Source organism: Entelurus aequoreus, linkage group LG28 (genome assembly GCF_033978785.1).
Source record: "Entelurus aequoreus isolate RoL-2023_Sb linkage group LG28, RoL_Eaeq_v1.1, whole genome shotgun sequence".
Classification (NCBI taxonomy): domain Eukaryota; kingdom Metazoa; phylum Chordata; class Actinopteri; order Syngnathiformes; family Syngnathidae; genus Entelurus; species Entelurus aequoreus.
In genome coordinates, this window is record NC_084758.1 from 19,281,819 (window position 1) to 19,293,058 (window position 11,240).

Consider the following 11,240-nt stretch of genomic DNA (forward strand, 5'->3'; position numbering starts at 1 on the left):
CAGCTTAAGTAGTTCAACAGTCCGGGGTCTACATTGTCGTATTTTACGCTTCATAATGCGCCACACATTTTCAATGGGAGACAGGTGTGGACTACATGCAGGCCAGTCTAGTACCTGCACTCTTTTACTACGAAGCCACGCTGTTGAAATAAGCAGGGGCGTCCATGATAACGTTGCTTGGATGGCAACATATGTTGCTCCAAAACCTGTATTTACCTTTCAGCATTAATGGTGCCTTCACAGATGTGTAAGTTACCCATGCCTTGGGCACTAATACACCCCCATACCATCACAGATGCTGGCTTTTGAACTTCGCGCCTATAACAACCCGGATGGTTCTTTTCCTTTTTGTTCCGGAGGACACAGCGTCCACAGTTTCCAAAAACAATTTGAAATGTGGACTCATCAGACCACAGAACACTTTTCCACTTTGCATCAGTCCATCTTAGATGAGCTCGGGCCCAGCTCTGGGTGTTGTTGATTAATGGCTTTGGATCGTAAACTTACAGATGTAGCAACGAACTGTAGTTACTGACAGTGGTTTTCTGAATTGTTCCTGAGCCCATGTGGTGATATCCTTTACACACTGATGTCGCTTTTTGATGCAGTACCGCCTGAGGGACCCAAGGTCACGGGCTTAGCCGCTTACGTGCAGTGATTTCTCCAGATTCTCTGAACCTTCTGATGATATTACGGACCGTAGATGGTGAAATCCCTAAATTCCTTGCAATAGCTCGTTGAGAAATGTTGTTCTTAAACTGTTTGACAATTTGTTCATGTATTCGTTCACAAAGTGGTGACCCTCGCCCTGTCCTTTTTTGTGAATAACTGAGCATTTCATGGAAGCTGCTTTTATACCCAATCATGGCACCCACCTGTTCCCAATTAGCCTGTTAACCTGTGGGATGTTCCAAATAAGTGTTTTATGCACATTCCTCAACTTTTTCAGTCTTTTTTTCCACTTGTGCCAGCTTCTTTGAAACATGTTGCAGGCATCAAATTCCAAATGAGCTAATATTTGCAAAAAATAACAACATTTTCCAGTTCGAACGTTTATATATCTTGTCTTTGCAGTCTATTCAATTGAATATAAGTTGAAAAGGATTTGCAAATCATTGTATTCTGTTTTTATTTACCATTTACACAACGTGTCAACTTCACTAGGATTGGGTTTTGTACTACTAGTAGTAGTGTACTATTTGCTAGCTAATTCTGTGTTTATAGGAACTAAAGTAGCTTATCTTGTCATGTAAAGAAAAATACTTGATTGGAAGAATCAGGTGTCACGTGAAGTCCTATGGCCGACCTAATTTGGATGATTTTGTTAGAGGACACATGCAGTCAATTAAAGACCGTGAGGACATGCATGATAGCATCTGAAACATCAGTAAATATAGCTTTCCCTCTGTACTTACAACAAATTAAAAATAAAACAACTTTTTTTTGTCTACAGAAATGGGCTGAATTTCTTCTTCAAGCTGCTGGCATGGGTCTATACGGGCTCGGCCAGCATGTTCTCCGAGGCCATCCACTCCCTGGCTGACACCTGCAATCAGGCCTTACTTGCTTTAGGCATTAGCCAGTCCATCCGCAACCCTGACGCAGTGCACCCGTAAACATTTTTACATTTGTTCGACTTGTCTCTTAAAGAGCAACTAAGTAAAAAACAAACTGTGGTCTTCCCCCATCAGCTATGGCTTCTACAACATGCGCTACATCGCCTCCCTCATCAGCGGCGTGGGTATTTTCATGATGGGCGCCGGCCTCTCCTGGTACCACGGGATCATGGGACTGTTGCACCCAGCGCCCATTGAGTCTTTATTATGGGTGAGTGTCTGCTGTCGCCGCTCCCTTTTGTACAAGTTTAATATGATGTTAATTAAAAACTACTCCCATTTTTTTGTGGCAGGCATACTGCATTTTGGCAGGTTCTCTGGTGTCTGAAGGAGGTAATAAATATTTATACTTTTTTTTTTTTTTAATGGCAAATCTTTAAACGACTTAATGTTAGTATTTTTTTTCTTCCTAGCCACACTACTTGTTGCAATCAATGAGATCAAAAGAAGCGCCCACCATCACGGACTGTCTTTTTATGAATATGGTATGTACAATATTCACGTATCAAACGTTTTGTCTGTGTTAAGAGTTTCTCGCTGCCATTCGCAATGCATTTTTAATCAGAAAATGTAAACACATAATACGTTCACCAAGGCCAGGGAGTAATGGCAGATGGTGCTAGATTGTTTGATGTGCTTTGCTATATACTTTAAGCAAGTTGTGTCGACTTCCTTTTCCTCGTGTGTAGAGATGGGAATTGATAGGATTTTTACGATTCTGATTCAATTTTGAGACTAGGAAAAAAACCTCAACCAACATAATGTAAGCAAATATTAGGGGTGTAACAGTACACAAAAATTTCGGTTCGGTTTAGAGGTCACGGTTCTGTTCATTTTTGGTACAGTAAGAAAACAACAAAATATACATTTTTGGGTTATTTATTTACCAAATTTGCAAAATCTTCCACCAAAAATATTTTTCTTAGTGGAATATTTGATGTGAAGTAATGGGAACCTTGGATAGGTCAATAATTCATAATAACATTGATTTTGATTCAATATTATGTTTTGAGCAATGACAGTTTGAAAGAAAAAAAACAGCTTTGTTTTATTAGTCAACATTGCAACTTTTTCTAAATTACATTTCACCTTTTATCTTCTTTATTTCACTTTTGTTATGTTTTTGTTTATTTTAATAGTACTTTTAGAATGTGCCGTGGGCCTTTAAAACATTAGCTGTGGGCCGCAAATGGCCTACGGGGCACACTTTTGACACACCTGCTATAGATAATAAAACATTTAATCTGATAAATCTATGGATAAAAAGCAGAGCCTGGCGAAGCATGCACGTTTATCATAACTCTCTCTGTCTCTGCCCCTCCCTCACGAATGCTGCTGCGAGCACAATTTGTTTTGTTTTTAACCCCATCTTAACCCTGAACGTACATTGAAAATACACGCAACCCTAACTCAAAATGCCGGTCATTTGAGGCATTTAAGAAACTCCGCCCTGACAGCTCCGCAAAAGAGGACATGTCCGGTGAAAAGAGGACGTACGGTCAGTCTATCGTAGCCCGTTAGCTGCTAGCATGCCGTGTGTTGTGCCTCGGTGTGCATTGTTTACACAACGTGCGTTACGCTACTTAATATGTCCATGTGGAAACTCGTTCGGTACACCTCCGAACCGAACCGGAACCCCCGTACCGAAACGGTTCAATACAAATACACGTACCATTATACCCTTATCAACTATGAACATTAATCATAGTTTTGCAGAAAAATAAGCATATCTGTTTTTTCAGGATGCATACAGGATTGTTATTTGTCTATTTGCAATGTCTCCATTGTGGAGGACACTTCTTAGACAGGGAGGAGGTGTGCAGCCTGCCAGTCAGACGCAGTCTTGTCATGGATTCCATGAGAAGTATTGATGTCATGTTTAAAGTTAATAACTGTTTTTTTCATTTAGGTGCTAACATATATGCTGTGTTAGTTAGTTGCATGCAGTATTAACAACAGACAACTTATACATTGCCGCAGTTGCTGCTGGCGGAGATTCAGATTGAAAACCCGTCATTCATTCAAAGTTATTATTACATGTTGTGCGTATTTTAATATTTCCAGTAGTATTTACTCTCTTCGATAAAATGTCTGCTTTGCCCTATTGTCATCCTTTCTCTTGAATAACTCTCTAGCCTTTGTGCCACTTGTATGCCCACAAGACTCGATAAGGGAGTCGTTAACAAAACTGGCAAATGATTCAGAACCGGTTTACGATTCCCATCCCTACTCCTGTGTAAATGTCCCTACCATTATGAATACTTTAAAAAAAGCATGCACATACTGAACTGAATGTATGTGATTGGGGTTTGTTTGGCACAGTAATGCAGAGTCGAGACCCCAGCACTAACGTGGTGCTGCTTGAGGACACCGCAGCCGTGCTCGGGGTCATCATGGCTGCAGGCTGCATGGGACTGACCTCTCTCACAGGTAAACATCAAGTTGTTTTCCCAGTAGTAACACACTTTTTTTATAAACATTCAGTTTAAGTATCTATCCATTTTGGTTAGAATTGTACTGTTAATCATGGCATTCTTTATCTTTGTCTGTATATGAACTGAGCCTTTAGTTTCCACTGATGGCTAAAACTGATTCTCTTGTCCTACTCAGGTAACCCGTACTACGACAGCCTGGGCTCGCTGGGAGTGGGAACGCTGCTCAGCGCTGTCTCGGCCTTCCTCATCTACACAAACACAGAAGCACTGCTGGGGCGCTCCATACAGCCTGAGCGTGTCCAGAAACTCACAGAGTTCTTGGAGAACGACCCCGCTGTGAGGTCAGGGTGCTGGCATGATTGAGAAAATGTGAATGCTTTCTCCACACAAGTTCTTGAAGGCTCCCCTTCACACTTTTTTTTTCTGTGTGTCATGAGCAGAGCTATCCACGATGTAAAGGCCACCGACATGGGATTGAGCAAAGTGCGCTTTAAAGCGGAGGTCGATTTCGATGGCCGAGTGGTGACACGCTCTTATTTGGAAAAGCAGGACATCGACCAAATTCTCAATGTGGGTCTCATGTTTCCTTTCTTTAATTGTCCTTCGTGTATCTTTCTTGGTATAAATGAAGGCTGTCAAAGTTAACACTGCAAAAAGTCAAAAGTGTTCAAAAACAAGAAAAAAAAAATACAAAAATTAGGGGTATTTTATTTGAACTAAGCAAAATTATCTGCCAATAGAACAAGAAAATTCCACTTGTCAAGACTTTCCAAAACAAGTAAAATTACCTAACCTCAATGAACCCAAAAATACCTTAAAATAAGTATATTCTCACTAATAACAAGTGCACTTTTCTTGGTAGAGAAAAAAAGAGACATTTTTGCTCAATATGTTGAAAAATATTCTTAAATTAAGTAAATGCTAGTGCCATTATCTTGACATAATGATATGCGCTCGGCATCATGATTTTTTTTTCATGCTTGAAGTAAGAAATGATTACCGTATTTTTCGGAGTATAAGTCGCACCTGCCGAAAATGCATAATAAAGAAGGAAAAAAACATATAAGTCGCACTGGAGTATAAGTCGCATTTTTTGGGGAAATTTATTTGATGAAACCCAACACCAAGAATAGACATTTGAAAGGCAATTTAAAATAAATAAAGAATAGTGAACAACAGGCTGAATAAGTGTACGTTATATGAGGCATAAATAACCAACTGAGAACGTGCCTGGTATGTTAACGTAACATATTATGGTAAGAGTCGTTCAAATAACTATAACATATAGAACATGCTATACGTTTACCAAACAATCTGTCACTCCTAATCGCTAAATCCCTTGAAATCTTATACGTCTAGTCTCTTACGTGAATGAGCTAAATAATATTATTTGATATTTTACGCTAATGTGTTAATAATTTCACACATAAGTCGCTCCTGAGTATAAGCCAAACTATGAAAAAAACTGCAACTTATAGTCCGAAAAATACGGGTACTTAAAAAAAGTAGTTTTATACTTGTGAGTGTTGATGACACAGCTTTGCAACAGTAGATATTCTAGTTTCAAGCATGTTTTACTCAATATAGGTCATCAAATCTCAGCAACAAGCTGTAATATCTTACGGAGATAATTTAGGACCAAAACCCTTAAAAAACACTCTAACATAAAATCTGCTTAGTGAGAAGAATTATCTTATCAGACAGAAAATAAGCAAATATCACCCTTACTTAGATTTCAGTTTTTGCAGTGAACAGGTTAACTTATCCGAATAAACACAAAACATTGTCGACTTTATCGTCTATAAAAGCCAATTAACCGCACAATTTAATTTGACAGGAAATACTACTTTACCAAGTTTTAAATGTGCATTTAAGTAAAACATTTTTATAATATCCATGTACAGTCGTCCCTCGTTTAACGCTGTTAATTAGAACATGACAGTGAATTTCCCCCAAGGTAGGAATCGTTAATTATAAATCAAATATCAAATATTTTCATAGCGAGAGCACAAAAAATTGTTAACGCTCTTCTAAATATGTTTTTAAACATTATGAGAGCCTTCTGACGTGTAATAAAGTGCTTTAGTCACCTTTACACTCTTTTAAAAATTACAATAATGCTTCCTGAGGTTGAGCCAATCGGTGGCCAGGATTCTAAACAGCATCCTCTGATTGGTTTGGTGTCCTCTAGAGGCCAATATACAGTACTGGATATTTTAGTCTATTTAGTCAACCATCCATTTTCTACCGCTTCCATCCATCCATCCATTTTCTATCTCTTGTCCCGCGAATCGCGGCAAGGCTAGAGCCTGCCCAATCCAATCCACTTTATTTATATAGCACATTTAAACAACAAGAATGTTTCCAAAGTGCTGCACAGCCATGTTAAAAACAATATTAAAAACAATATTATGCTCCACCAATGACTGAATAAAAACAAAAAATAAATAAATATAAAACCAATATAAAAATAAATATGATTAAAAACGATTTTAAAGGGTAAAATCAATTAAAACAGTAAATAAAAAAACAAAATTGGTGCACTCGGGAGGAAGGCGGGGTACACCCTGGAAAAGTCGCCATCTCATCGCAGGGCCAACACTGACAGATACTTGAGACGAGTTATTGCTGCCATGCCTAATTTAGGACCAAAAATGATTGCTGCAATATTTGAAGTGCGATGTGGCGAGGGATGACTTTGTTACAATCTGACCATAAAATTGCATTTGTGTCCAAATTTTGGAGTCATTTATAAAGTAAATTCAAATTATGCACACAAGCAATTTAGAGCGTTTCATTGCGATTCATCAAAATGCAAAAGTGTGATAAATCTGTTTAAGAAATGTAATCGTTTGACAGGACTAGTGTAAATATGATCGTCACACGTAAAATTAGACAAACTTGCACATCTAACAATAATAATAATTAATTGTATTTATATAGCGCTTTTAAAAGGCACTCAAAGACTCTTACACAATAATCAAAATTAGAGATGTCCGATAATGGCTTTTTTGCCGGTATCCGATATTCCGATATTGTCAAACTCTTAATTACCGATTCCGATATCAACCGATACCGATATATACCGTCGTGGAATTATCACATTATTATGCCTAATTTTGTTGTGATGCCTCGCTGGATGCATTAAACAATGTAACAAGGTTTTCCAAAATAAATCAACTCAAGTTATGGAAAAAAATGCCAACATGGCACTGCCATATTTATTATTGAAGTCACAAAGTGCATTATTTTTGCCTCAAAACAGCATTTGGGACACAAGGGGGGTGGGGGGTTATGGGTTAGCGGGGGGTGTGTATTGTAGCGTCCCGGAAGAGTTAGTGCTGCAAGGGGTTCTGGGTATTTCTTCTGTTGTGTTTATGTTGTGTTACGGTGCGGATGTTCTCCCGAAATGTGTTTGTCATTCTTGTTTGGTGTGGGTTCACAGTGTGGCGCATATTTGTAACAGTGTTAAATTTGTTTATACGGCAACCCTCAGTGTGACCTGTATGGCTGTTGACCAAGTATGCATTGCATCCACTTGTGTGTGAAGACCCGTAGATATTATGTAACTGGGCCGGCACGTGAAGGCAGTGCCTTTTAAGGTTTATTGGTGCTCTATACTTCTTCCTATGTCCGTGTACACAGCGGTGTTTTAAAAAGTCATACATTTTACTTTTTGAAACCGATACCGATAATTTTGAAACCGATGCCGATAATTTCCGATATTACATTTTAAAGCATTTATCGACATCTGTAATCAAAATAAAACATGATCATAATCATTAAGGCACATGCAGTATAATAATAAAACAAGTGAAAATCAACATAAAATGGGAAAAATTAAAAATAACTTTGTGTTATGAGATGGTTTGTCCAGTTCTAAAAGCAGTTTTGAAAAAGGGGGGTTTTTAATGGTCTTTTGAACATTGTGGGATTATGACAAACGGGTGGAAAGGGGGAGAGAGTTCCAGAGGGTGGAGGCAGCGATGGAGAAGGCAGGGTCATAATGCGATACAGGAGGTGTAATTGACAATCCGCCTTACAGGAGTAACACCTCAACTGTGATTGACATTAATGAAACCTAATAATACAAACGTGTGTTTATATTGGTAGGAAATTCAGCAGGTGAAGACGCCTGAAGAGCTGGAGAATTTCATGCTCAAACACGGTGAGAACATCATAGACACGCTCGGTGCTGAGGTGGACCGCTTGGAGAAGGAACTCAAGGTACGAAAACCTACATCATCTTACTCTACCTTTTGTTAAAAATATATTGATAATGTATTTCTTAGAATTGATGATCATGTTTTCTTTAACTGTAGGTAAAAGATTATTGTGTGCAGACATTGTTTTTTTTAATACGAGATGACTCTTACCACCATAGTTTCTAATTGTAAGCCAGGAAACTTTCAAAATAAAGTATCGTATTTTTCGGACTATAAGGTGCACTTCAAATCCTTTCATTTTCTCAAAAATAGACAGTGCGCCTTATAACCCGGTTTTGCTTAACAACCTCAAACATGTTTTATTTGGTATATGGTGTAATAAGTGTGACCAGTAGATGGCAGTCACACATTATAGATGGCTGTGGACTGCAGGTTGACACCCCCTGTTCATAGAAGTACATGTTGTTAGCAAGCGAGCCCAAAACTGATGTTTCATTGAGAATATAGAATATTACACACAGTGCTCAAAAATCTGTCAATGTTTTAGTACAACTTTGTAAGCTACAAAGACGCACCGCTTGTCGGAGCATTATGACTACCGTAGTCAGACGTACTGTGCTTCAACATACAGGTATTATTATGGTCTGTGTATAAGGACCCCAAAATGGCACCAATTAGAAGACGTTTCATCTGGTGTTTTGTTTCGACCTATTATGCAAAACCAACTTTTCTTACCTATTGGTACCTGCTGATGTGTATTTGGGATCCGCATAAGTCCTGAAAATGTGCACATTGTAGCCCGTGCCGACGCCATAGTCAATAAGCTTCTTCTTTTACTCTATCCTCTTGTTGTGGGGTTGCCATTTCTAATATAAAGTAACGTACACTTCTAATTTATATCTGTCAGTAGACTCGCTATGGATGCGCTAAAAACTATAACAAAGATGACGGGGAGAAGGCGCTTCCCAAGTGGAGGCACGTAAACAAGACCGCCCACAAAACGGCGCATCTTGAAGGGACGGTCAATGGTCTGTAAAACATCATCTATGCAACATTTTGACCAAGGAGCCACAATTACATGTTATGTAGGCCACAAGGAAGTCTTTTACATGTAGGAAAAAAAATGATAAAATGACTCCTTTAATCAATCAATCAATCAATCAATGTTTATTTATATAGCCCTAAATCAATCTGGTGCACCCTGTGGTCCACCAAATACTGTATATTACCTACATCTGGGACACTATCCTTCACCGACAACACCAGGGCAGAGAACCGATATCGCGGGTATAGTTCGACACATCACTCCAAAAAAACGACCTATATTTGTCTGCACATAATATTTGACCTAGTTCTCAGTTATATTGCGGGCTTCTTCCAACAGGAACGTAACCCGGAGGTCCGCCACGTAGACCTGGAGATCCTATAATACACTGAGGCCGTGTAAAAAGAAGCTGCAAGGAGAAGTGACAAAGGACCTCTACCTCCCATTCCATACAAAAAAAAAAGCTCCGCCTCCTCACAGGTGTCCGTGCAGAGTAGTGTGGAAGCATCAGCGAGGACATGAGAGACACTTAAGCACTTGCGTGGCCAGTTCTTTCACCAAACAACACAATCCAAGTTTGTTGCAAAAGGCAAATTCTTCCTCAGATTTCAGCACAGGTATGACCGTTCTCAATGGTTAAAGTCACACGTTTGCACGGCCATCCTTCCTTTCAGGGAAGGTGAACTGCTGCAGGCTGCGTGGGGCTTCCCGTACCAACTAAAAATAGATTTTCTAGGGCCCACTCCCCATGACGGACTGTTCCCGCTCTCAAATAAGGAATTTAAACTCAAATCAAGATTTCCCGCCTCACACTTTGAAAACCCGCACTCCTCTCACCGCTTTACATTGCGTCATGATCTCACTACAGCGTTGGTTTCACTCACTAGTGCACACCAACCATAATGATGTGGATGCAGTTTTTAAATGCAAAACCAAAAAACATGCTTACAATGTTTACTACATGAAAACTCTTAGTTTATGTTACAAATACTAAAAAATACGGTCCAAGACCCCAAAAACACAAGACTAATGCATACACACATGAACAGTACTAAAAATGCTTATTTCAAATTTTCTAAATAGTATGCTTCACAGTTATTTAACGCATTGTACTTACAAAAACATGCAGTTACACAATATCCTGTGTTGTCAAAACTGGAAAATATGAAGTGAATTGTCTTGTGAGGCCCCGCAGATAGTGCCATTTATTTCTTATTAACTTGCCATAAACTGTAATATTTACCATTTTAAGCACAGACAAATTCTGCAAATAGGCAGGAATCTATTCCACTGAAAAATATCTTACAACTTGTAACAATTACATCATGTATCTAATGAAGACTGAAATCCAGTATGGCATTTGTAAACCAACAGTAGGAAACATGTCATTAATTGTTGTCTCTCACACAGTTGACTCATTTTTGCTCACATGACGTATTAATAATATTTGGCCCCATACAGTGCATGCATCACCATGCTTAAAATTCACTACACACCGCTTTTATTTTGAAAGCCTTTTTGCAGGTACGAGCTGGAAGACATGTTTTATGCTATTCAGGGACCCAGAGTCATTTCATCTTAGCGAGGAGAGATGCAACTATCTATTTGTTATTGTATAATATTGGACTTTGGGAGGCGGCCGGGCGCATACCACAATGATGCAGGAATTGGAACAAATTTTGAATAATTTATTAAATTATTTTGACTTCTGCTGATGCTGTGGCTGTCCTTTTTATGTCGACACTTTATTGTGGTATGATTTAGCCTCTGTGATAATCAGTGTTGGGACTAACGCGTTACTGTAACGGCGTTAGTTTCGGCGGTAACTAGTAATCTAACGCGTTATTTTTTATATTCAGTAACTCAGTTACCGTTACTACATGATTCGTTACTGCGTTATTTTACGTTATTTTTTATGTAGTATCGGCTAGAAACAGAAGATCTGAGTGTGTTTTATTGGAGCGCTGCAGTGTTGTCC

At 38.9% G+C, this 11,240-nt stretch overlaps 1 protein-coding gene across 1 annotated transcript in view; it reads left to right on the forward strand.

Moving 5' to 3' along the window:
• slc30a9 (solute carrier family 30 member 9) overlaps positions 1-10,972 on the forward strand; it is a 28,306-nt gene extending 17,334 nt beyond the window's left edge. Inside the window, exons 10-18 of the mRNA XM_062039801.1 lie at positions 1,454-1,612; positions 1,692-1,827; positions 1,910-1,949; positions 2,030-2,101; positions 3,939-4,046; positions 4,227-4,392; positions 4,492-4,621; positions 8,165-8,278; positions 9,602-10,972. Coding sequence (XP_061895785.1) covers positions 1,454-1,612; positions 1,692-1,827; positions 1,910-1,949; positions 2,030-2,101; positions 3,939-4,046; positions 4,227-4,392; positions 4,492-4,621; positions 8,165-8,278; positions 9,602-9,646 — 970 coding nt within the window. The 3' untranslated portion in view covers positions 9,647-10,972. The remainder of the gene's footprint in view (positions 1-1,453; positions 1,613-1,691; positions 1,828-1,909; positions 1,950-2,029; positions 2,102-3,938; positions 4,047-4,226; positions 4,393-4,491; positions 4,622-8,164; positions 8,279-9,601) is intronic.
• The last annotated feature ends 268 nt before the right edge of the window (positions 10,973-11,240 follow it).